The sequence below is a fragment of the Elephas maximus genome, chromosome 2 (assembly GCF_024166365.1).
Source record: "Elephas maximus indicus isolate mEleMax1 chromosome 2, mEleMax1 primary haplotype, whole genome shotgun sequence".
Lineage (NCBI taxonomy): Eukaryota > Metazoa > Chordata > Mammalia > Proboscidea > Elephantidae > Elephas > Elephas maximus.
In genome coordinates this window covers 97,011,821-97,039,605 of record NC_064820.1, presented here as the reverse complement: position 1 = coordinate 97,039,605, position 27,785 = coordinate 97,011,821, and the positions used below count along the sequence as shown (strand labels likewise).

Here is a 27,785-nt window from a genome sequence, read left to right as displayed (position 1 = left end):
GGACATTCGCCCACCCCACCGCCAAACACCGCAGAGGCGACCAGATCCGGGCCCCGCAAAGGATTCCGGGTAAAAGCATCTGGCCAATCTAAAGGGCCGACCGAGCTGCAGGAGGGACGAGCAAGGACGTTTCGTTGTTTGACGTTAAACCTGTCCAATGAGAATACAGAGTCAGTGAGGGCCCCCGCCCCAATAGGCAGGATATTAGCCAGTTTCAACCAATCCAACTCAGAAGTGTTGTCTTGTGGGCGTTCCTTGACGCTGCTGGCGCCGTTGGTGTCTGTTGAACGGGCTTTGCGAGTCGGGCTGTGTTGGTAGGGTGTTAAACTCGTTCTTGAGAGGAACGTCTCTGTCGGAAGAGAACATGAGTTTAGCTCTGAGGTCGGTAATGAGGAGACAATGCTCTCCACACCCCGGAGCGGGACCCAGGGGTGGGTGTGTGGGCGTGTGGAAAGAAGGCAGTTTGAGATGAGGAGCGGGGCGGGGACGGAATCTCGGCCAACTTTCTTGACCGCGGAACCCTTACGCTAGGAGCCCTTGGTGTTCCGTAGGTGATGAGTTCCGGCTAAGGTGATCGTTTCTGTCAACCCGTTTCGGTTTTTGGACTGCCAAGGAGGCAGCTACTGTGTTAGCGATCGTGGAGGGAGTGAAATATCGCGAGGCTTTCTGCTCTGGGTGTCCCTGCGAAAAACCAGGCCGTATCGTATCCTTCATTGAGTTCAGTGATCCCAACCTCCGGCCCCCACCTTCTGTTAAGTTGCTGACGTAATCACTCAGTTATAAATTTTGGAAATAATGCAAAGCTCCTCCTTGTTCTTCTCCCCGGGCCCTGCTTTGCGGTATAATTGGAGACACGTTTTAGTGACTTTAGTTGACAGTATCTTAGATTTCCTTAGATTGAGTTCGTTTCCCTTCATTCTAGCCTTTAACCTTCCCGCTCCACTTGCTTCTCCCTCCACCATCCCCATGTAGACGTTTTATCAGAAAAATACCCGTGTAGTTACGCCACTCTAAAAGGTGCTGTTTTCTACTAATGGGCAGTTGTGGTATTCTTGGATTGAGTCAGTTGTCGGTCGGTTGCAGACTTGTCCTCTCGGAATCTTGGGACGGTAACGACTGACCCCGGGAATGTCGAAGCTTGTGTGAAGCCTGGTCTCTTGTGAAAGAAAGATCTTCCTTACCTTTCTCATGCTTCACCTCCTGGTCACTTTCTAGCCATCTCTTTTTTTTTTTTTTTGGTTGCGGATTTCAGAGACCAAAACAACTGGAAGCGCGAATAACACGTTCTAATAAAATCAACTGGATTTTACATTATAAAGTTTTATACGATTTGTCTATACATGTGTTGCATCACCATTTGAAAATTTGGACCACATAAAGATTGGCGTCTCTTAAGACGTTTCTTCTGGCTTTTGAAATAAATTTTGCTTTTATTTTTCTTTAAGCTTTTCCAGAATTTGTTATAAGAAATTTATAATTTACATGCTAAGTGAGACTAGAAGACCATTGAAGCTTCATCTTATCTATATAGGATTAGCACAGTATTATGTACTTTTTCTTTTTGGCGTTTAATATTCGTGATATGTTTAGATTCAGTATTTTGGTTGATTTGTTAATATCAATGGATTAAATCACAAAGTGCCAAGCCATTAGCAATATGTAATGTAAAAACGTTTTGAACCTGCAGTGCCAAAATCTTTAGTAAGTTAATTGATAAATTATATGGTTTTATTTACTTTTTTTTGTAGTAATTTTTAGGATAAATTATAAGCACTCTCAAAAGTAAATCGAGTATGTATGGTTTCATAAATTATGAATTTTACTTGGAGGTTTTTTTAACTATATATTGTAGGATGATATGAATAAAGTTTGCTTTTTTGTTGTTTGGGGTTTAATAAAAGTAATGTTTTTTGTTTGGGGTGACGTAAAAGTAATGTTTCTTAATCACCGTTGTTGTTGCTTCCACAGTAATATTAACGGGAATTAACACAAAGCTATGAGGACTGAAAGTTAGGTCTTTGTTTTTCTTTCGAAAACCTGTAACGCTCTTCGGTTCTGGGAAGGGGCAAATGTATAGAAGCTCAGACAATTCCTTTTTAGAAAATCATTCACTGGATAATTTTTTATTTGTCTTTTTGCAGTCTTAATAATTCAGAGGCATAAGAGAATAGAATTAGAGTAGACTAACAACTTTTTTCTGTCCATTTCATAGAAATGAGCTTGTAGTAGACAAAACAAAGAGAAAAAAGCGAAGAGAACTCTCTGAGGAACAGAAGCAAGAAATTAAAGATGCGTTTGAACTATTTGATACAGACAAAGATGAAGCAATAGATTATCATGAGTTAAAGGTAATAAATCCTTTAAAATACATGTCTGTGTTATAATGATTTGCATTGTTGATAGTTTAAATATTTTTAACTGAATTGGTTTTAGAAATATGAAACAATTTTAAGCTTTCACAGTAAAGTGCTATAATAAAACTGAATACTACCCCTTACATACCTTTTCAAAACTCCCTTTTACATGGTAAAATGAGTTTTAAATAGTATTTTAAGCAGTATTTGAAACCTTGCATATATTCTTATGGCAGTTACTTATTTTTCATTCATGTAATTGAAAGATTTCAAACTATGGGATTTAAACAGCTCTTACTATATTCTTGCCATTTTTTTGATGAATCATTTTTTCAGTGTTTTTTTTTTTTAATTTTAACATGTTAGTAATAAGGTTTTAATCTACTGTCTCTGATGCAATCAACAGAAGTGATATCTAATGTTAATGGGGAAAAATGTCAACTTTAACGCCTAGAATTATTTATAAACATACAAGGGGAAACTGTTTTTGTTTTAAATATTGTGGTAAATATATATGCAACAAAGTATTTGATATTTCAATAATATTTATATGTACAGTTCAGTGACATTGTGTTCATCATGTTCGACCATTACCCTTATCTGTTCCCAAATTATAGAGAAAAACAGTTTTGAATGGCTTTCTAGTAGCCTTCATAGGTATGTGAATATAATAAATGTTTATTTGGTGGTTTTAATTTTGGTAACTTTGTATGGGATTTTTAAGCACAAAATTCTGAGTAGGGGAAAGAACTGTGCAGTGACAGGACGGAATGTATAAAAGCAATACTAGGCCTGTAAGTCTGGCTTTCTCAGTCTTGAGGTCCTCTTAAACTCTCTTCCTACAGCTTTTTTTAGTTACCCACATTTGATCATTTCTTCTATTCTTGCTATTACTCTCTTGATTTGGGACCCTATTTCATATCTGGAAATATAATATTTGGAGCTTCCTAAATGGTTTCTTCACTTGTAGTTCAGCCTGTACACTACCGTTAGTTTCATCTTTCTAAAATTCCTTTTCCATGTAGTGCACACTACGTAAAGTTCAGATTCCTTTGCTTTCTGTTGAATGCTCTCTACACTTTGACTACCACATACTTTTCTCATTTACTAACTTACTTTCTCTTCTGCCTGAATTCTTCCCATTCAGGTCAGGTAGGCAACTCTGTTCATTATCCCTCAACTCTATTCTTTGCTTTTGATGTCTGTTTTAATAATAGTCATCATCTTCTAAATGTCGTCTATCCCACTTCATCCATCCATCAGGGAACAACTAAATCTCTAAATAAGACTTTTTTTTAACTAGTATCATGTGTCTCCTTCCTTGTTACTAGTAACAAGCTAGCTTCTTCCTCTGAACTCAGGGTACTAGACTACTTACTTGATAACTGGTCATACAGGATCTGATGGTAATTTTTATCTTAATGTGTTCATCTTCTATTGTATAACTTTTTAATATTTATGCCATGTCTTTTTCCTGTTTAGGTTGTTAATGCCTTGTGAACAGATAGCTTGTTAAAATTATTTGTACACTAAACTAAGTCAGTGCACTGGATAGTGTATTCTATAAATACATGTTGATTGGTTTGTCATTTAAAAACTATAAATAAATGATAAAATTTTCCATATAATTTCAATAATGAAGAACAATAACTATCAATTTTTTTTTTGAGATGTAAAACATGCAAAAGAATTATATGTTTTGTTAGTGTGATATCATCTCCTAACATGTAGAAACTTATTTAAGAATTGGAAATCACTTCTTTTGTACAGAGTGCTTTATCATTTGCTTTTCCCTTTTAATCCAAAAGGTGGCAATGAGAGCCTTGGGGTTTGATGTAAAAAAAGCTGATGTACTGAAGATTCTTAAAGATTATGACAGAGAAGCCACAGGGAAAATCACCTTTGAAGATTTTAATGAAGTTGGTGTGTATCTTAATAGTTTTTGTAATCAGCAGTTTTTAGGAAATTGTCTGGTTAGTAGCAGTTTTTTTCTTTTTTTAATTCTCTAGGTTATGGAATTTTGTTACAAAGCATTGTTATATAATGTGGCACTTGTTCAGGTACTTATTTTTTGTCACTCTTTTTTCTTATTTCTGAGGAAAAATAATGTTTACAGCTTTGCTGTGGCATTTATTTTTTCTTTTATAGTTCTGAAGATTCCAACCACGAAATAATTTTGTAGCTTTTCAAGGAAAGATGTCTTTGCAAGTAATGCGTGTTTATATTATAAAACTAAAAGGGTAATTAAAAAATTTTTCTCTCAGTAAGGTAGAAAATTTGGTATCCTGTTGTTTGTAAAATATTTCCCAAGACTTTTCTGGTATGTGATTTTTGTTGGCAAAGTGGGTAAAGAAGAAACTGGTATCTTTATAAGTGAAGCTTGTGTCTTCCGGATGACAAAATCTGTGAGGGAGTACATTCTCTGGATGACCTTGATCTCTGTGAATAAGAAAATCTTTATTAGAGTTGGAAATAGGGAGAGGATTGTAGTAAGGGAGGAGTTGACTGACAGGAAGCAGGAGACATTTTAGAACAAGCAACTGAAGATAATGTGTCGTGGGCTTAATATGGTAGAATTTCTATATATTTGATTTTAATGGATTATTTCTCAAAAGAGAAGATTCAGAAAGGTAAAGCATTGCTATTATAACAAATATATTGCTTAGAATATTATACAAACAGTGTCCAGACCCACTGCTGTCAAGTCAGTTCCTACTCATAGCAACCCTAGAGGACAGAGTAGAACTGCCCCATGGAGTTTCCTAGAAGCGCCTGGCAGATTCGAACTGCCGACCTTTTGGTTAGCAGCTGTAGCACACTTAACCACTATGCCATCAGGGTTTCCACATACAGTGTGTAAATATTCAAATCTATCTTACTGAGTTTTCTAAACCCTTGTCATATCACTTTTTATGGGTCAGTGTATAAGCATATTATATAGTTATTATTAGATATATTATTTTTAAAATGTGGAAACAAATTCCATTATACACATACAAACACTCCCGTTGTTTCAAATATTAAGAGGCAGTATGAGAGAGAGCCAAAACAAAAAGGTAACATTTAATAGACAAAGATACTAGATTCATATCATTAGTAATTTTTTTTTAATTTGAAAGCTCAGACAAGAACGGGGAGGGGGGGTGAAGGGAAGGGAAGGGATAAACCTAAAAGAGAAAGAAATCACAGCACAGAAAATTGCCAGTTTATTAGCTAAGAGATGAATGTTTAAAGAGGCAACTTGGCTCTTTAGGGAGCATATTCTTTTTGTCCTCTAATTTATAGAATTATTTACTTGAGGAGAGGGAGAGAGCCACTTTCATTCTCCCCTAGTAGAAGCTCTCCAGGGGTTTACAATCACAGCATTCCAAGTTTCAACTTAGGTTTTTTATTTATAGGAATAAGGTGTCAGAATGTAGTGGAAATGGTGCTATTAGGGTAGAGCTATAATTCAGGTACGTTTAGTATAGTGTAGTGGTTTTAGAATGGACTACCCTGGAACTAGATTGGCTGGAGTCAGATACTGAATTTGCTGCTTACTAGCTGGGTCGCTATGAGTCGGAATTGACTCGACGGCACTGGGTGGGTGGGTTTTAGCTGTGTAACTTGGTCACTTACTTTTCTATGCCTCATTTTCCTTAGCTATAAAATGGGAATAGTTATACTATCTCATAGGGTTCTTCTGAGGATTAAATAAGTTAATAATGTGTGAAGTGCTTAGAAAAGGACCTAACCTTGTATGTACCAAAAACAAAAAACAAAAAACCCCATTGCCATCGAGTTGATTGTGACTCGTGGTGACCCTATAGGACCAGAGTAGAACTGCCCCACAGGGTTTCCAAGGAGTGGCTGGTGGGTTTGAACTGCCGACCTTTTGGTTAGCAGCCTGAGCTCTTAACCACTGCACCTTGTAAGTAAGTGCTATTTACTCTTACTATTACTACTTGAACAAATAGCCTTTTTTTTTTTTTTTTTAAGGATCACTAGAAAACATTTGTATCACTGGACATAAAAAGCTTTCTATTCTGAGTTCTTTAATTTTTTATGATTGTTTTTCATAGTTGCAGGCTTTTTTAAGTACTGTATCATTGTAATTATTTTGGCAGACGCAGCAAATTTTAAGTGAATATAATTTTGAAATTGTGATTTTAGTAATAGTTGAGACCAGAGTCCCATGCCACCTCTCCCTTTCCCTGCCACCCATCTTCTCTATTAGTAATAGAGCAGAAATACTGGGTTCCTTTAGAGTAAATGGCTCTGGCTGAAAAACTCTGACTCAAAGATCAATCTTTGACTGGCTCAGTGCACGCTACAGCTGTCTTATGACTACCTGTTGAGAATACCAGTTTAAAATAAAACTTCATTACAGATTGGCAGTCAAGCAGTCAACAACTGTGTATTCTCCCCATTTGTTAATTATTTATGAGTAATAATTGACTGCAGATGAATATGTTTCATGCTTTGGTATAAGTGCCTCCAAATCAAAACATTTGAGTCTTTAGTTTTATGTGGTTTTTGAAAATAATTACTAAGGACACTGTCCCACAGTTATATCTGGATGAATAAGTCTGCCATTTAAAACTGGATTCCTCCTAGAAAAAAGGTATTAACAATATATTTAATAGTAAGCTTAGAATAAAAATAGCCTGAGACCAGTGAGTAACAGGTGCTTTAGGAATTGCTGCCTTTAAAGTAAGACCAAGCTAAGTCAGATGTTTGTACTCCATCTATTTTTGGCATGTACTACTTATTCAGTTGCCTGTTTAGAATAGAATATTGTATTATTATTTTGACTTTGCTTATTTAACAGACATTAGCTGAAATTTTTGCTTATTTAACAAACATTTGAATTTTTGTTGTGAGGTACTGTGCTGGAGAGAGGGAGGGGAATTACTTGCAGATTACTAAGAGGTTCTTCTCTCAGGGAATTTACAATTTAAATATAGGTGAGAATAAACTGTGATACCATATAGTAAATTATAATTTTATCTAGGGCAAAAGGGAACTACAGCCCTTGGGCCACATCTAGGCTACCAGCTGTACACAGCCACACCCATTCTTTCATGCTGCTTTGGTGCTACAATGGCAGAGTTAAGTAGTTGGCACAGAGACATTATAGCCCACAAAGCCAAAATACTTATTATCTGGCCCTTTGCAGGACATAGGTGTGAGCCCTGGTCTAGAGGAATTGAGGAAGACTTTATAGAGGGGATTTTTAATTTAGGTTTCTGGGCGTAAGAATAGGATTTCATCCTGCAGGGAAGATTGCAAGAGTAGAAAAAGGTATCACGGTCACAGAAAACAACAACAACAGAGTGGTAATAGAAGTATAGGGTGTTTGGGAAACTTTAGGTAGTGCCCCGTGGCTAGGGGATAGGGAGGGAAATGGCTGGATAAGTAGGGAGTCTCTCCAGATAGATAAAATCTTGAATACTGTACAGAATTTGGACTTTGGTCAGCAGATGATTAATAGTTTATAAAGAAGACAATACGATACGTTTTATCGGTAACTGATGATAGTATGGAAACCCTGGTGGCATAGTGGTTAAGTGCTATGGCTGCTAACCAAGAGGTTGGCAGTTTGAATCTGCCAGGTGCTCCTTGGAAACTCTATGGAGCAGTTCTACTCTGTCCTCTAGGGTCGCTATGAGTTGGAATTGCCTCTATGGCAGTGGGTTTGGTTTTTTGGGGGGATGATAGTATTGAAGATGGGTAGGAGGAAAGAGAGACTAAAGACAGAGAATAATAGACTTTAGGTTGAAGGTGGTGTGGGTGAAATGAAAAGGAATACATTTAAAGAGTAAAAAAGTTAGTGTCTTTAGGACTATAAAGTCTAATCACTGATTAGGTTTATGGGATTAAAAATGAATCAGACTTTTCAGTCATGGGAAACTAGCTGTTAATTTTATGCTGGGGTGAGGAGGCAAGGGAGGCAGTGGTAGCTACCTTAGTGATAATGGGAGGAGTTTAGATTTCAGGATGTTGAGTTTAAAGTAACTAGTATGTTTGGATAGAAACTTCCAGAGGGTGGTTAGAAATATAGTTGAAGCCACATTTCCTAGCATTATCTTTTATGAGTTTTGACTCACTTAAACTGGGGTATTTTTTAATTTGATATATTTCTTAACTGATTTTTATAATGTGTAAGGTCCAATCATCTTGATGAAATGCATATGTCATTATAATTAAATTATTTGAAAATAGAGTTATATTAACAAAAGGTTGGAGTTTTGTGAAATAAATGTAATCCATCCTAATGGCTTATATGTCAAATAGCTTGTTTTTATTGAAAAAATCATTATAATTAAATTCTACTTGATAGAGCAGGAGTAGGACATGAAAGCATGGCGGAGAGTCACCATAAAGTTATATACTGGGTAATGTTTTAACTGTCCAGGTTATAGGAATGTATAGTTCTCAAGAAAAGCTGCATTCTAAGGCAGGGTATCGATAAAAAATGACACATAGTCTGAAATAACTAGCACAATTAAAGCACCAGTGGGATAAGAATTTATACATCTTGGAGCCCCATCTGTTCTCCAGATCACCCTGTTGCTTCCTTAAGTACATTAATACTTTCAGCAAGCTGCTTTTTTGATTCACCTGTCATGTAAATTATTTAATTGGTGAAGAAAATTTCTTAACACTTTTTTTTCCCTGTCCTGCTTTTTTGTTGGGACTAAATTCAGAATAAGTTGAGCATGAGCCACAGAGTTAAGTGTAGTATTTTATTTTGGTTTTAGGGCTGTACATATGCCAACTTCTTTTTGACTGAATATTTATGAGCCTTGGTGATTTGCATACTTATAGTAATACACTTCAATTAGTTACTTGGAAGACTTTTTGGATAAAATTAATGGTTAAAACTGAATATATATATAGATGATATAACATTAGTTTGAATAGATGCTTATTCTAAAGCTTATTCAAACATAAAATCTAATAGCAGCAAAAAAAAAAATAGCTTATTAGAGCCTTGAATTGTAATTTTTCCTGTTGGATTCATTAAATGTTCAGATACCATCTACAAACAGTCGTAAATTTTTCATGATTCTGTAAACTTCAACAGGACTGAGTTATTTTTAACGGCACAGTGAAAGTCATACTTTGTCTTGAAGTGCTAGACCAGTATGTAGACTTCAGAAATACTTATTTAGATATTTTCAGAATTTTATCTAGTAAATTAAAAATTTTAAGGTACAGATTTTGCCTCAATTTGTATTGTGGCTATTAATGAAAGACAGTAGTAATATAAAAATAACGTTAAACTTATTATTTCATTATTATATATTATTGTGTCCAGTGTATTAAAATAAACTGTTGTCAGAGAAGACATTCAGGCAGCTAACAGACACGTGAGGAAATACTAGTGATCATTAGCCGTCGGAGAAATGCAAATCAAAACTACAATGAAATAGCTTCTCACCCCGACATCACAGGCACTAATCAAAAAAAAAAAAAAACATTGAAGAGATTGCAAGGAAGGTTGGAACTCATATACACTGCTGGTAGGGATGTAAAATTTTATAACCACTATGGAAAATGATATGGTACTTCCTAAAAAAGAAGTATGGTAAAAATACCATACAATCCAGCTATCCCACTCCTAGGAATATACCCTAGAAACATGAGTTGTGACAAGAATAGATGTGTGCACACCCATGTTCACTGCAGCATTATAAACAATAGCAAAAAGATAGAAACAACCTAAGTGTTCATCAAGAGATGAATGGATAAACAAATTGGGGTACATACACACAGTGGAATGCCACCCGACGATAAAGAACAATGATGAATCTGTGAAACATCTCATAGCATGGATGAATCCAGAGGGCATTATGCTGACTAAAATAAGTCAAATCACAAAAGGACAAATAATGTATAAGACTGCTATTATAAAAACCCAAGAAAAGGTTTATACATGAAAAAAACAATCTTTGGTTGTTATGAGGGAGGGGAGCAGTGGGGAGGGGAAATCGTTAACTAGATAGTAAACAAGTGTTAACTTTGTTGAGGGGAAGGACAACACATAATATAGGGGAAGTCACAACTTGACCAGGGCAAAGTCGCAGAAGCTTCCGGAAAACATCCAAACACCTTGAGGAACTGAGTTACTAGGGCTGGGGGCTGGGGACCATGGTTTTGGGGGACATCTCGGGTAGTTGGCCTAACATAGTTCATAAAATGTTCTACATCCTACTTTGGTGAGTAGTGCCTAGAGTCTTAAAATGTGAGTGACTATCTGAGATAAGTCTATTGGTCCCATTCTGTCTGGAGCAAAGGGGAATGAAGAAAACCAAAGTCACAGGGAAAATATTAGTCCAGAGGCAGAGGACTAATGGACCACATGAACTACAGCCTCCACCAGCCGGAGCCCAGAAGAATTACACGGTGCCCGGTACCCAGCTACCACAGCTGACGACTCTGACAAGGATTGCAATAGAGGGTCCTGGATGGAGCGTGAGAAAAATGTAGAACAAAATTCAAATTCACAAAAAAAGATAAGACTTACTGGTCTGTCAGAAACTGGAGGAACTTCTGAGACTGGGGCATGGACATCCAGCTAACTTGGAACTGAAGCCACTCCCAAAGTCCACCTTTCAGCCAAAGATTAGACAGGCTATAAAATAAACAGTAACATATGTAAGGAATATGCTTCTTAGTTCAGTCAAACATAAGATTTCAAATGGGCAAGTCCTGTCTAAAAGTGAAGATGAGAAGGCAGGAGGGGACAGGAAAACTGGATGAATGGACTTGCGGAGCCCCGGGGTATAAAGAGAAAGGGGGCTGCAGCCAGTGGTGCAAAACAATTTGGTTATAAATTTTTGAATGAGAAACTAATTTGCACTGTAAACTTTCGCCTAAAGTACAATAAGGTAAAAAAAAGACTTGCTATCGAGGTATGAAATTTCATGTTTATTTTCACAGTTAGTAGTTTATTTTCAGTTAGGTATCTGAGAGTTATCTATCTTGCAGAACAAAATGAATGTGACTTCAGAGAAACTTCCTTCCCAGAGCTTTTTTTTTTTATTTTCTTACTGCAATCAGATTCAATCCTTTTAACTGCTTTACATACTTTAGAAAACCAAGGAGTTCTTCTAACCTTGAAGCGTATGAAGACATCACTGGAATTTTTGATCTCCTGCCTGAGATTGTGCCTGTATCAGTGACGTCATTGTGTTTTGTTAATTTGTCAGTTTTTGTTTGTTTTTAAGCTGGATTAACCAAGAGGAGAAGAATCAGTATAAGTTTAGCCAATGAACAGTCTTTTATCTAGTTTCCTCTAATTTTTTTGTTGCTATGTTGCCTCTACACTAGGTTACAAATGCCTAGACATGTGTGCTCAATGTCAGTGAAGCATAGTTCAATTCTTAATAATAGCAAACTTTAAGTATATATGGTGTGTGTGTGTATGTAAAACTTTATTTTGACTTTGTGCAATAGTTTTCTTAATTCTTATAATAGGATATATTAATATAAAAGTTAAAGTTTTAAATATGCTTTTGGTCTTTATAATTTCAGGGTTATCTCTTTGAGTTTTTGGGCTCAATTTGTCATTTTGTTGCCAGACTAAGTATTGACAGATTTGTAGCTTTTAATTTTATCTTACGTTTGGTTGGTTTCACAGATGATTATCTTTTTTGATTATGCAGGCTTTTCCTTTTTTTCTTTCTTTACTATAGTGACAGATTGGATATTGGAAAGAGATCCACATGAGGAAATATTGAAGGCATTTAAACTATTTGATGATGATGATTCAGGTAAAATAAGCTTGAGGAATTTACGACGTGTTGCCCGAGAATTGGGTGAAAACATGAGTGATGAAGAACTTCGGGCTATGATAGAAGAATTTGATAAAGATGGTGATGGAGAAAGTAAGTTTTGAATAAGACGTATTTTCCAGGTATTCCTGATGCTACACATTGAGTAAATTTTTCTAAAACCAAATGATTTTCAAGACCCTTTGCAACCTTTCTCTTTTTACTCAGTGTTGTTGTTCATCTTTTAGTGGGCTTTGTTGCATAAACATATTACATATTCAATTCAGAGTAAAGGAGTTCTTTAAAACCAGTTGTACAGATAGTAATATGAGGCCCCACACTTCAGGAAGGTAGTTACTTATCTCTGAAGGTGAAACATCACCAAAATTTCAGTCACTTAGTAAAACTTCAGTCTTTAATGTCTTATTCTTCCTCAGCCTACATGCACTTCTAGACTAAGTTTTGTTGATTCTACCCTTCGAATGTTTTGAACCTGTTTTATTTCTTTGTTCACTGCTGCTGTCCTAGTTTTGGTCCTAATTTCTTTCTAGAAATGTATTATAATAGCCACATTTATTCTTCCCTTGGATGCCCACTGTCATATCCTGTGTGCTGACCAGGAATAACAACGGGGAAAAAACCAGATGTGGTCCCTGCCCTCAGGGAGTTTACAGTCCAATAGTAGCCTCCTAATTTGTGCCTTTAAACCACTAATCGCTCCAATAGCATTTTTTCCCTAAAATACTTGGCTGATTATCATTTCCCTTATCAGGCACTTCACTGTCTACATAGTAAAGCTCAAAGCCTTCTGTGATCTTCCCTACCTTAGGTATAGTTTTATTTCCCACTGCATTCTTCCACTTTTCTACTCTAATCCTCACCTTCCATTTGTACACACTGAGACAAAACACTATCCTGAAAACATTTTTTTATGCTGTGCCTTTCTTCATGTTGTTCCATAATTCCAGAATGACCTAATTACCATTTTTTTGTCTGCTAAAATATTAATCATTCTTCTGGGTACATTTTAAGCACCATCCTTTTCTCAAAAGTTTTTCCCAATGGTCTCTGTTGGTGTGAATTATGAGACGTCCATTGAGGGCCCATAGCATTTAGACAAACAAAGTGTTTAAGTACTTTCATACTTTGCCTTCTGTTATATACATGTCTATTTCTGCAGTTGTATTTTAAGCCCCTTAAAAGCTGTGTGGACTCATATAGTAGGAAAGGACAGTATAGGAAGGCTTGAAACTTTAGAATTATACAAAGCTGGCTTTGAATTGAATCTCTATCATTCCTTTAATTGCTTTGTAATTTTGAGTAAGTTTTCAGCCTCTTTAAGTCTCAGCCTCACCCTTTGTGAAAATGGGGATGGTAACATCTTCCAGGGTGGTTGTGAGCACTGACTGAAGATATTAAATGTAAGCTTGTTTTCCTTTTCTTTCATCTTTACTCATTTTGTTTTTCCCTCTATTTTCTTAAGCATGAGTGTTCTACTGTTTCTTAACTTAAAGCCCTGAGCATGAATATGTGTTACAGTAGGTGTATGTTGGTACAGTACCAAAAAGGCAGGTATGTCCAGTTGATTCCAACTCGTGGCAACCCCATTTGTGTCAGAGTGGAACTCCATAGAATTTTCAATAGCTGATTTTTAAGAAGTAGATCACTAGGCCTTTAGAGTGAGCAGCTGAGCACATTGACCACTTGCACCGTGCAGAAACTCCATACATACACGTTAGCTACCATCAAGTCAGCCCCCGATTCTTGGTGACCCCAGCCACAACAGAATAAAACACTACCAGTTGTGATCCATAGGGTTTTCATTGGCTGATTTTTGGAAGTAGATTGCCAGGCCCTTAGAAATACATACTTTAATAAGGAAATAAGATAGTAGCAACTAGTTACCAGCTCAGATTGAAGATTGTATATGGGAATTGTACATTACTTTGATGTCTCACGATATGTGAATATTAACACTATAAAGCTTTTTCTATTTTATACTAGCTCCTTACAGGTATTAGTGTAATTATTCGTATTAAAAAAAAAAGACTAAATCCTCAGGAAATGTAAATGATTTCCTAAGCTATCACTCTAATATTTATACTTAAAATCCACTGTCTTTACCTTTTTTTCTAAGTCTTTTCTAAACCATCCCCCCCACCCTCCAAAAAACAAACAAAAAACCCAGTTACTGTTGAATTGATTCTGACTCATGGCAACCCCACGTGTATAGAACTGTGCTTTATAGGGTTTTCATGGCTGATTTTTTGAAAGTAGATTGCCAGGCCTTTCTTCCAAGATGCTTTGGGTGGACTCAAACCTCCAACCTTTTGGTTAGCAGCTAAACATGTTAACTGTTTGCAACACCCAGGGTCTCCAAGTCTCCTCTACCTGTTGATTATTACATCTTTAAGGGAACTCTTTTCTCTGAAGACACCCTCTTTAGTGACACAATCATGATACCTGTTTCATAAATCTTTTAACGATAGTTACTATGCGTGAGTCAAAAGATCAGAGTTATGAACTTTTTTTTTTTTTCTTTACTGGGTACATGTGAATTAGATTTTAGTTATTAGCTTTATTTGACATTCGGAGAAAATGTCAATTAGGCAGCTGCCTCTTAAGTTCAGAGCTGATGTGTCACTTCTAAGAAAATGTAATTCATTTTTCACATCCCCTGCTAGACTATTCTGTCTGTGGCTTAAGTGACTGTCAGAGTTCATACCTGTGCTCTATTGCTTAAAGGTTTTTATCCTCAAAATACTTCTGCTCTCACTGCTTGCATTATTCTGTTTTAAGTCATTGTACAGCTGTGCTTGGGTTTGTTTCTATTATTTATTCAAGTGACTAACAGACAAAATAACATTTTTCTTTTTCCAAGTGATTGATTACAAATAAAATACGTCTTTTTATTTTTAAGATTTGTTTCTTTTGGGGGAAGGGTGAAGAAGGAGGGGGGTCTTATCAGATTAGCCCAATCCAGTAGTTTCTAATCTGGGCTGTGGTTTTCTAGGGATAGGGGAATTCTGAGATATTCCATGGGGTCTGGGAATTCGTGTATGCATCAGATGTTGTCTGTAGACCATATATGTACTTGACAGATTGACATTTTTCTTAATTCATAGTAGGTACTTGTCATTATATATTTTCTCGAGATACGTTAAGTACAGCTGTTGTGGCACTTCCAAAAAATTGTCTGTTGTCGAAAAGGCATTCTCATGTTCAGAAACAATGAGAACCACAGTTTTAATCCATTTAGTCTGGCTTTGGAGTATTGCCTTAACTTAAATGGGTCTCTGTAGCTATAAGAAAATCTGTCCATTTTGACAAAGTAGGAAATTACATTTCATCATAATGTATTAACCTAATCACTTAATTTGGATTCTTTGGGCTGTAAATGAAATTTTGTTTATAGATACAAACTAACTTGTTTGTATATGTGAAACTGGTAGAAGATCTTAATGCTTTCTGTTTTTTTGGAACTGTAGAAATTGTTTTGTCTTTATGAATTTTCCAAACTGTCCCATACCTAAGAACAGTGAAAATGTTTAATTTTTTATGTGTATAAATAATAAACATGGTGAATGAGGAATTAAAAGAAGATACCAAACACGATATAATTAAAGCTATGGCAATGATTTAGAAAGAATACCACCACCACCACCCCCCGCCACCGATATATAAAATAAAACGGAAGATCTTTTTGGAAACCTGAAGGCAGCATTTAAGAAGCTGAAATGGACCATCTTTTAAATAATGATGATGATAATAGTTAACAATAATCTCGCAGTTACTATATGTTAAATACTGTGCTTAGCATGTTACACTGTGGATTATGTCAGTTTTCATAGTAGCTTCTGTGAAGTAGATACAATAGTATTCTTATATATGCATAGGATGGATGCGTGCATAGATGAGGAGATTATGAGAGATTAATAACCTGTCTAAGGTGATCATACGGCTAATACATGGCAGAGCCAGAACTCAAAACTTAGGTACCTGTATTTACAAAACACTTGTTTTTAACCATAACATTGTACTGTCTCTTAGGCTATAAAGTAAAATGTCAATTAGGTTTCTGTGTTTATGGATTTTTAAGAAAAATTATGTGCTATTATAAGAAGCAGTGTGTTAGCAAAATATTCAGCTGGCACATTAGATGCTAAAATTTGTTTCCTCCCTTCTGAAAACAGATGGTCTCTAAGGTACTTAATCTACTTAACTCTCTAAAATTCTTTATTTTTGTGACTTGTAATAAGATTTACCCTGTGAAATGGTTGATTTATGTAAATTTTGTTAAAGAAGGCAGTGTAGAAGAAAATGAAATGTCATATTTGTTTGATTCAATAAACATTTTGTCAGATGCCTATTTTATGCGAAGTATTGTGCTAGATTTATTAGCTATAAGAACTCAGTAATGTAGATGCTGTTGATGGAGAAGGGGTTATAAAACTGAATGTACAAAGACATTACAGATTCTCTTAATTGTCTGAGGGTCTTTCTGGTAGTAAAAGAGCTAGCTTAGTTTTCTCAGCCACTTTCTACCCTTCTGCTTTCCATTTTTTGGACTTAAGGATTCTGTTTGTAGGTATGAAATTGTGAAATAGTTTAGAAAATATTTTTTAGATGTTATAATTTAAAGTATATGTTTATATATGTACACACACACACAGCTAATGTTTCAATGGTTTTAGAACTTCTCTGTGAAGCTTAATTTGAAATTTGACTATTGAAATTTTACACATTGAGGGAAAAAAGATCCAGGTCTCCAACCAGCATAAGTACTTTTCAGACTTCACATATTTTATTTATGGCTTCTCTTTTATTCTTAGGATGATTTATAGTCACATTATCCTAAGGCTGCTTTTATGTTATTTTCCTTAAGAACATACTCTTGCTTGCTGTTTTGGTCTAGTGCCTCAGTCGATTGACTAAATAAGGGGTTCTTAAATTAACCTCCACATGGGTTAAATGTTTAAAAATTTGACAAATTTATTTTTGGGGGGAGAGAGAAGGAGTCGGCTTTCATATGATATTCAAATGTGTCTAACTACAAAGGAACATTACCTAGGTTTATAAGGTCGTTGAAAGTAGTTTAAGAGTGTTACAAGTTTTGTATTCTGTTTTCACCATGGCTTTTATAGTGTTTGGTAGATGTTTAATACCGAATGCATGGATTCATGGTTCTCTGTCAGCTTCCGGACAGCTCATTCTTTTTACTCCTTATAGCTGACTTTTGCCAGGCATTGCACTATTTTTTCTCTATGTTCTTGTTGGTGTTCTCCGACTCCTGTCAAATGAAATCCTCATTTTTATTTTAGAGCCCAAGTCAAGATTTATGTTTACTTAAACTTATCAATAATAATTTTTCCCATTATGAAGTTTTTTTCCCAACACTCATGTATGGCTTTTATTTTAGTAATAGTTCATGCTTTGTATTATACAGCAGATGTCTATTTCATGTATAAAACATGGCTAACATAATTACTGAAACTGTTTTTCTATGTGGCTTCTGGAACTGACATTTTTTAAATTCCTTATATACATGTTTTATCTTCTCACTATTTTTAAATTGGTTTAATTTTCCTAGCTTTTCATTATGAATATTCTCATAGAGAAAAATTATTAGACTAGTACAATGAACACCACTGTACCTTATACCTATTCAATAATTGTTAACATTTAACCATATTTGCTTTATGATGGTGTATATGTATTTTTTTGAACCATTTGAAAATAAGTTGCATATATCATGACACTTGACCCCCTAATATTTTAGCACGCATCTACTAAGAATGTTTTCTCTGATAACCACGAAGCCATTGTCACACCTAAGAAAATAACAATAATTTTGTAATACCAAATATCTTCCTAATTTCAAGATATTCTGGAATGGAAACCCTGGTTTTTTATATGTGTGTGTGTGTGTATATATACATATGTATATGTATGTGTGTATGTGTGTGTATATGTATATATATATAACAACACCTAGTTCGTGTTGGAGATTCAGTAGGCACTTAAGAATATTTGAATCAGTCGAGTTTTTCTCTGTTTGCCTTTAGGGTATTAAGAGTTGGCAACAACCTGAAAGATTATCTGGTAATTGAACACTTTCAGATGAAGAAAACAAGATGCAAAACTGTTTTGTGTCAGCACTAGCACTGGAATCCTGGGCTCTGATTTCTCAGTGTAGTGTTCTTTACCATTATCAGACCTAACATTCATAACTCGTGCCTTGTTAAAGTGTGTATTGAATATTGGGGCTCATGAACTCATCTGTTTTACGAAAAGGAAGCATTCTTTTCTGAGCACTTTACTAGTAGTTGGTGTGAGTGCACGTGTGTGTGTGTTGGTTTTTAAAAATTGTATTTAATAAGATTCTCTTCTATTTATTTTTAGATTGGTGTCTTAAACATCATACTATGTAAATTCTTACTGACTTTTATTTGTAATTTTGGTAAACTATTAGTCTGTTTATCAGTAGTTATTTCTTATATTTATATCTATAATAGTTGCTATCTTACCTTTGTAATTAAGATTAATTCTGTACATCTTTTTTAGTTGCCATTTCCATTGATACTTTTTGTTTTGAGGTATGCTAACCTGGTTTTTATTATTTTTTCTTTTAAAGCAGATTTTTTAAATATATAAAAGTTAGAAAACATTTCGATTTTTTTCCCTAATGTTAATATGTTTTCATCGTCTAGAATTCCACTTTTATACGCATGATATGTTGAAGGTTAAAAAGAAAGGGTTTGCTAAATGAACTGGTAGAATAAAGATTATAAAGAGGATTGTTTAACTCTCTGAAAAATTAAAATATTCAGGTTCTTTTTAAAGTGTTTTAACAAGTGGGTACAAACTTCTCTGTCTGAAGTTTTTGTAACTCATGCCTTTTCCCCATTTAGTATTACAGAATAATGATTGATACGCTGTTTGTTACATTTCATATATTTTTGTATTCACCGAGATCTGTGTAATACACATGTTTAACTTCCTGGTAAAGAAGTAAAATCCAAAAGCTATGTCTTGATTTATTAATTCTGAATAATATAAAATTAAAGAAATAGTGCAATATAGTAGCATTCTCTTAACAAATAATATTTATATTTCTGACTGTCATACTTTTTTTTCTTACCACAGTAAATCAAGAGGAGTTCATTGCTATTATGACTGGTGACATTTAAAGAATTATAAGAATAATCACTAAGAATGTTGCAGTTACCATCATATCTGTTTTTATGCCTGGAGCCGTGTAAAAAAAGAAACCAACCTCATTCTTTTTTCCCGAAGGACCAAAAATAAGCATCTTATGTATTTGTATTTTACTACTGTTAAGTTTCTTTATATAAACCGTTGTACTCAAATAGTTCAGTTTTGTATTTATAATACAGGTTTTATATAAAGTTTAAACAGTTAAATCATGTGATAGAGTCTTCTTTGAAGGTTTTTGACTTAACGTTAGTAGTCACTTTTGGTGTACAGGTTTTTCAGACTTTCATTAATAAAATGTTTAGTAGTATTTTAAAGCTTAGTAAATATGTTTTATTTTGATTCCTGATGTCTTTTGAGCCTCAAGGGTATTTTTCTTAATTTTTTTCTGTTTATATTTCACTAGTTTCTGAAACAAAAATTGAAATACAAATAGCAATAGAACAGCACATTTTTCTATTGCCTAAGATTTCATCAAGTTTGATATTCTGTCTTTCAGTACAAGGTGACGCAGTATGGGCATGAGTCCTTTTTTAAGAGCCATGTCTTTCCGTTTGGAGGGAAAAAATATTGTGCATATAGGCCTATTTACTCTCATGTATTATGTTCTATATCTTATTTGCTATCTTAACTTCAAGTTATGACAGTAAAATCTGGATATTCCCCTCTTAAACTAATTGAATGGATACAGTTTGAATCACCTAACTTCTTGACAAAGTGAAAGATTTAAATTTTGGAATTTTGATCTGCTGAGATTAATTGTCACTCAGTTAAATGTCAAAGTGGTTAAAATAGAAAATTGTAAGCTACAGAAACAATTAAAGGTTATGTTTTACCTAAATAGAGGAACATTCCATGATTCACTAGGAAACAGTAGACAGACTTTTCAAGTATTGGTGGGCACTTCTGCCTTGTAGGAGGGAGTATGTTACTGAGCTATATGAGGTTTGTGGATGATAAATCATGGGGAAATGGTACCTATTTTGCTTCTTCAAAAAATAAGCTGGTCCAGAAGAACTAGTTGATGCCCGGCTACAACTGATGACTGCCCTGACAGGGAACACAACAGAGCACCTCTGAGGGAGCAGGAGAGCAGTGGGATGCAGACCCCAAATTCTCATAAGACCAGACTTAATGGTCTGACTGAGACTGGAAGGACCCTGGTGGTCATGGCCCCCAGACCTTCTGTTGCCCCAGGACAGGAACCATTCCCAAAGCCAACTCTTCAGACATGGGTTGGACTGGACAATGGGTTGGAGAGAGGTGCTGGTGAGGAGTGAGCTTCTTGGATCAGGTGGACACTTGAGACTATGTTGGCATCTCCTCCGTGGAGGGGAGATGAGAGGGTAGATGGGGTTAGGAGCTGGCAAAAAGGACATGAAAAGAGAGAGTGGAGGTAGAGAACAGGCTGTCTCATTAGGGGGAGAGTATTTGGGAGTGTGTAGCAAAGCGTATATGGGTTTTTGTGTGAGAGACTGACTTGATTTGTAAACTTTCACTTAAAGCACAATAAAAATTATTTAAAAAAAAAAAAAAAAAGCTGGTGGTATGGGCTCTTCCAATAAGAGAGTTGGCTTGTCTATTTCAGTGATCTTCCCTTAGACTTCATGTTTTAAAGTACATTATAAATGAGGCAGTTTAACTGTTGTGAGCCTTCCAGAGTATTACATAAAAAGTTTTCCACTCAAAATTTAAGAAAACTCAGTAGGAAATAATACAACAGTGGTGGCATTTCAAATAGTCTTCTAGAAAGCAGGAATTGTGAGCCTAGGATAAGACTTTAATTTTGAATGTGAAATCTGTTTGCAGCAGTAATAATATCCAGGTCGAGTGGATTTGAAATATAAAATTACTGATGAATTGCTGTCATGATCACAAAATATGTTAATTTCCAGGACAGTGAGGACTACAAATAAAACACATAAAATCTGGCAGTATCCCAAGCTACTTTTTGTCACTTGCAGAGAGTTGAGGCTGTGGTCTCCATAAGCCATCTGATGATAGTCTCTGGAAGTAAATTCTATTACATGTTTGCTAACGGTGTGTGTGTGTGTTTAATTTTATTATGGTGAAAATATACATAATAAAACATGCCATCTCAACAGTTTCTACATGAACAATTTCAGTAAAATTGATTACATTCTTCAAGTTAGGCAACCATTCTTGCTATCCTTTTCCAAATCATTCCATTACCATTAACATAAATTCAGCCTTCCCTAAGCAAAAACTTCCCCTCTCTCCCTTCCTCCCAACCCTGGTAACCACTAATCTTTGGTTTCTAAATATTTGCTTATTTCATGTAAGTGAGATCATACAGTGTTTGTCCTTTTGGGACTAAATTTGCTTAGCAAAACATTTTCTAGGCTCATCCATTTTTTGGCAAGAATCAGGACTTCATTTTATGTCTGAGTAATATTCCATTGTATGTATATAGTACATTTTGTTTATCCATTCATTTGTTGATGGACATTTTGCTTGTTCCAGCTTTTGGCTGTTGTGAAAAGGACTGCAATGAACATTGGTTTACAGGTTATTGTTTGCATTTCTGCTTTCGCTTCTGGTGGGTATATACCTAGGATTGGAATTGCTGGGTCTTATGGTAGTTCTACGTTCAACTCTTTGAAGAACCATCGCACTTCTCCAGAGCGCCATTTTACATTCTCATCAGCACTGGATGAGTGTTCCAGTTTCTTCACAATCTTGCCAATACTTGTTTTCCTTTTTTTAATCACTGCCATTCTAATAGGGTTGAGGGTATCTAATTGTGGTTTTGATTTGCATCTCTCTAATGCGGAAACCCTGGTGGTGTAGTGGTTAAGTGCTACGGCTGCTAACCAAGAGGTCAGCACATGGAATCCGCCAGGCACTCCTTGGAAACTCTGTGGGGCAGTTCTACTCTGTCCTATAGGGTCGCTATGAGTTGGAATTGACTTAATGGCAGTGGGTTTGGTTTTTTTTGGTTTTAATGGCTAATGAGGAGCCCTGGAGGTGTAGTGGTTAAACTCTCAGCTGCTAAGAAAAAGGTAAGCGGTTTGAGCCCATCAAGGGTTTCCAAGGTTTACAGCCTTGGAAAACCTATAGGGCAGTTCTGCCCTGACCTATAGGGTCGCTGTAAGTTGGAATTGACTCAACGGCAGTGGGCAATGGGTTTGGTTTTTTTTTTTTAATGGCTAATGACATTGAGGAAACCCTGCAGGTGTAGTGGTTAAGAGCTACAGCTGCTAACCAAAAGGTCGGCAGCTCGGATCCACCAGGTTCTCCTTGGAAACCCCATGGGGTAGTTCTACTATGTCCTATAGGGTCACTATAGTTGGAATCGACTCAATGGCAATGGGTTTGGTTTTGGTTTTAATGACATTGAGCATTTTTTCATGTGTTTGTTGGCCATTTGGATATTCTCTTTGGTGAAATGTCTGTTCAAGTCGTCGGCTTATTTTTTGATTGTCTTTCTGCTGTTGAAGTTTTAGATATATGGTTCCTGAAAGTTTCTCCAATCTGTGGATTATCAACAAAGTGAAGAGACAATCTACAGATTGGAGAAAACTTTCATCGCTTTGTTGATAAGGCCTTTTGATGAACAAAATAGCTAATTTTTTGAGGTCCCATTCATCTATTTTGTCTTTACCTGCTCATGCTTTTGTTGTCATATCTGAGACTGCATCATTAAAAATAGGTCCCATAGCTTTGCCCCTACATTTTAATAATTTTATGGTTTTAGTTTTGGCATTTAGGTCTTTGATTCATTTTGAATCAGTTTTTGTGTATGGAGTGAGGCATGGATCCTGTTTCATCTGCATGTGGAAATCCAATTTTCCCAGCATCATCGAGGAGACCCCTTCCCCACTGAATGGACTTAAGCAACCTTATTGAAAATTAGTAGACTGTAATTGTATAATCATATGTTCTTAAATTACTTATAGAGTTATGCAGACCAAAGTAAAGAAGGCAAAATAGTTTCAAAAACCATTTAAAGTACGTAGTTAAATTTAAATTACATAAGTAATAGTAATAAATATATAATTTTTTTTTTCCAGTCCCATTTCTCTCTGAATAATATCGTATTAGTCAGGGTCCAGACAGGAGAAAGAGCACAGCCAAGTATTTTAACAGAGTGTAATATAAGGAATAGATTAAATTGGCACTGGAGAGCCAAAAAAGAGTTGTAACACTGAAATACTTTACTGCAGAACTACTGTTCCTAGGGCTGGAGAAACAGAGGGTAGAGGTCTGGCAGAACAGGGACTCAGACATCTGAGAGGGAAGCACTGCTTGGTGATGCTGGTACTGATGAGGAATGATGAAGCTGGTTTGAGGAATGCTAAGAACAAGCTGGAGGCTGGAACCAAGTGCCACTGCTGGAATGAAGAACTGTTGCCTCGGGGATGCTGATGGAAACTGCAGGCCAACTGGAAACAAGACTCTTTTCCTCTCCTGCCTTCCTATTTCTTTTCTCCCAGTGCCTCCTGTTAACGGAGCCTAACAATACTCAGGACAAAGAATTACGGTTTACATAGTCCCAGCCTCGGTATTACAAAGCTGAGTATAGAATAGTGGTTTGGAGCTGCCGAAAAAAAAACAGCTTAATAGCTATCATATTTATCATCTGAACCAGGCTGCCTTTGAGAGTGAAAGGGCTTGGGGGAATATTACTTATCCTGGGACAACAGGTATAAATCAGAACTGTCCTAGGCAAAGTGGGACGATCACCTTATCTGGGAATGGCAGCCCAGAGATGATTTCAACCTGTTTCCTTTGCACTTACATGAATGTAGGAATAGATTTTTTTTTTTTTGCATGAATATTGTGTGTATTCTGCAGCTAAATTTTATAAGGGAAAAAAAGTTTTTAAAAATTTAGAATTTATCGAACGCTTTTTTTTTTTACTATATTCCAGGCACATACAGGTATTTATATATGTTATATATTTAATCCTTATAATCATCTGAGGCAGAATATTGTTGGATTATTTTTACTTTACACATGAGGAAACCAAAGTTTAGAGGGCTTAAGAGTCTTATTCAAGGTAAGTAACTGTTTAAATTGGAATTTCAGCCCAAGCTATCTGACTCCAGAGCATACTCTTATAACAACTGTCTCATTGCAGTGACATTTATGGACTAACTTAAGATGTAAAGGAACAGATGTTTAAAACTGTACAGCATGTTACCTGATTAGGGCCCTTGTCCTGGAGCAGTCAAGCCAATGAAACATACTCCAAGCCAGAAAGAGAGAAAGTTTGTTACGGAGATGAATACATCACTGGGACTCAGCAACAACACAGCCTGTGTCTGTGGAGTCCCAAAGAGCAATTTTACCTTAGAGCTTATAAAGAATCTTACAAGGGTTACAAGTGTCTGTAGCCCCTAGATGGCCTGGCCGGAGGAGTTACTCATTATAAGATAGTGATAAAAGATACCTGCCAGACATCTCTTTATTAGGCTAAAGATACACCTATCAGATACCTGAGCTCTGATTTTTCCTGTGGGTGTTGTAAGCCACAGGTAGTCCGAACAGAACAAAAGGTTATTTGCATCAGTTTAAAACAAAGAACAAAGTCTTTAACAGGTATGTGAAGGAGGAGGCAGGCAGAGGAAGGAGAAAAACTTAAAGGTTCATCCTAGTGTTAGTTATGTCAAGCTCTCAGTTGCCCATTTTGAAAAAGGAGAAAACATGCTGGGGAGTATTGGGGTCACACAGAACATAAAACTGGTAGAATTTGGGATTCAGAAGCTCAGCAAAAGCTAAACATTTATGATTAATCTAGTATGGCATCGTGTTCTGTTTTATTCCATCTGAGTTCCTAGTTGATGTCAGGCCTCCCAAAATTAACAATCTTAAAAGACTGTATTGTCACAGAAGCAACACATTGAAAAGTAGATGTCTAGAAAAGAAATACATTAATTAAAAATACAGTATTCAGCAAATGATGAAAAAGTGCATGTTATTGAGTAGAGAAAACTCAAATGATTTCCATTTTGAGAGTAACATTTATGAAAACATTTTTTTTCAGCCAACTTTTGTGGAGGGGTTTTATTGTAGGGACTCCTTGAATGAGGAAAGAGCTCTTAAAATTCTTAGTAGGAAATGGAAGGAACCCTGGGCTTAGGAATATGGCCTAAAAAAGAGTGTGGGAGAGGATCCTTAAGGGATTGAGCTGGAGGTGTTGGGAGCAAGGTTTACTGGCCTGGACCTGCCAAGCTCCTTTAGGTCTCAGTGGAGGTGCATTTCTCAGAAAGAAGGTTAGCACAGATTATTTTAATAGTAGAATTAAGAATTGCTCAGATTTTGGGTTGCAAGCAGGATTTCTTGTAATGAAATATGGCACTTAACTGGATGAGAGCTAATTTGGGTCCTGGAGATCTTGGTTAAACAGCCTAGGCTCATCCATTCAGTTGGAATAGGTTTTCAATTGAAGTGGGTTAATTTGTCTGCATTTTCTGATTCTGAATTCAGTCATTTGTCATTCATTGGAAACTTTATCCTAGACCCTATGAAAGATTGCCAAGTAAAATCTAAAACTAGTAAAACCAAATCTCTGATTTCTCTGAGATAATATAGTTACATTTATATTGGAGTTACTTTTGCAGTGTATACTCTAAATATTAAGTGCAATTATTGATATTATCTATTGTCTACAATAATCCAAATCATTTTTATATTTTGAATCTTGGAAATATGAAAATCTTGTGCTATTCAGAGAATATTTAAAATATTTTTTCATTATATGATTTTAGGAAATTTACTGATATTTTATAGAATTAAAGATCAGCAGGGTTACCTCCATTTTCTACTTAATTAAAGATGTTTTAAAATGAATTTTCTTTCTTCCACAATAAAAGAAATCAGGGATATTTAACAGAATCCCCGGAGTCCAACATTTCTAATTTTAATATGCTTGTAACATTTGTCCTACACACTGCTGTGTTCTCTGAAAAGAACGATCATTTTCACTGTGTGGTATTGCCATGAACTGTCTGCCCCCAGAGTCTTCAGAAAGGTCCGTGTAAGTCTAACAGCAAGGGAATGTGTATTGCTGTAGAACGTGAATTTAGGTGACTTATGAACGTTTTTTTTTTTTTTATGGACGCCTCTTTAGAGTAAAAATCATCCAACATGTATCAGCTAAATGTTAAGTGATGCAAATATTTCCAAATCAGATTCCCCACCATTGGGGACCTCTTTAAATTTAACATGTTGAAAGTTTGGGGTTGACATACTGAGAGGCAATCAATAGAAAATATGCAATTTTTCTTATCTTGATAGTTCATGTATTTAAAGCCCCTGCCAAACAAGATCTGCGTTTCTCTCTCTTGTTTTCTATTAAGATTTAAAGTGTTCAATTAAATCTGAAGTAGCTGGCCAAAACTAAACTTTCCAGGAGACTTTTTCTATACCAGTCTTGCTGGGAGATAATTGATGCTAATCGAAATCCTAGGGATAAAAAAAAAGGGATAGTAGGACATTTTTCAACATTGGCAATAAAAACAAAGTAACTCCCTCAAAGGGGGAAAAAAATAGAATCAAGTTTTGGATTCTAAGAATTTTCCTTGTACAAGAAAACTTTGTTCAAATCTAATTGGTTGGCTTCACTGCCATAGTAAAGATTTAAAAAAAGCAAAAACCAAGACTGTGAAAGAAACTAAAAAATTAAAAATCTGTTCTAACTACTTCATTTGGTTTTGGAAAAATTAAATGAGGTTATCTTGTGGAAATATTTTGTGAATTGCAAAATTACATTTAAAATATAAGTTATAATGAGGATTGTCCTGTAGTTGGAATTGTTGACTTGTGGGTCCAAGTGACCTATAGTTCTACAATCTGATCCTGGAAGTTCTGGAAACTCCAGGGCCTTTAGGGGTCTCTAGAATATACTCAGGATATTGCTCGGGGGTAAATTCTTAACTTACAAGGACCCTATGTGTCAGAGTAGAACTTCCTCATAGGATTTTCTAGGCTGTATTATTTTTGGGAGCAGATCACCAAGTCTCTACCTCCCACCCCCTACCCTCCAGCCCCCAGCAGCTGAATGGTATCAAATCAACCTTTTGGTTAGCAGTCAACAGTGGCACCTAACAACAACAAATTTTAAATGCAGGTTAGTTTTTTCTTGAGAGTTTTCAGAAGCAAATCAGCAAGGCAAGTGTTCAGACTATTTGAAGGAAATTTATTTTCAAGTAGCCTAGGACGTCTCAAAATAGAAAACTATATAAACCATGTACAGTCAACATTTGGTTGAAATAAAGTCATATCTCAAGTTATTAAGATCAAAAGTTTTTTTTTTTTTAAAAAAGTTATTTTCAAAAAGCTAATCTTGATTCCTAACAGCAGTTAGGGTCTCTGCTTCTAAACGGTTAATTCATGTGAAGAAGAGATAGAACAGGCAATTTTTAAAAAAAGGAGTCTTAGTTTCTACTTTATTTATAATTTGCATCTCATCTTTTTCCAAAAAGGATTT

General features: G+C 35.7%; 1 protein-coding gene across 1 annotated transcript; it reads left to right on the top strand.

Annotated features, from left to right (window-relative positions):
- The first annotated feature begins 247 nt into the window (after positions 1-247).
- On the top strand, positions 248-21,367 carry CETN3 (centrin 3). Its single transcript, XM_049867405.1, has 5 exons — positions 248-381; positions 2,213-2,348; positions 4,163-4,277; positions 12,038-12,229; positions 19,262-21,367. The coding sequence occupies exons 1-5, from the start codon at positions 365-367 to the stop codon at positions 19,303-19,305; spliced, it is 504 nt and encodes a 167-aa protein (XP_049723362.1). The 5' UTR covers positions 248-364; the 3' UTR covers positions 19,306-21,367.
- Positions 21,368-27,785: the final 6,418 nt, after the last annotated feature.

Bases quoted from the DNA above. Each gene is read 5' to 3' on its own strand.
- CETN3 (XM_049867405.1), top strand. The intron at 2,349-4,162 runs GTAATAAATCCT...TTAATCCAAAAG, and splicing joins TAGATTATCATGAGTTAAAG to GTGGCAATGAGAGCCTTGGG. The intron at 4,278-12,037 runs GTGTGTATCTTA...TCTTTACTATAG, and splicing joins TGAAGATTTTAATGAAGTTG to TGACAGATTGGATATTGGAA.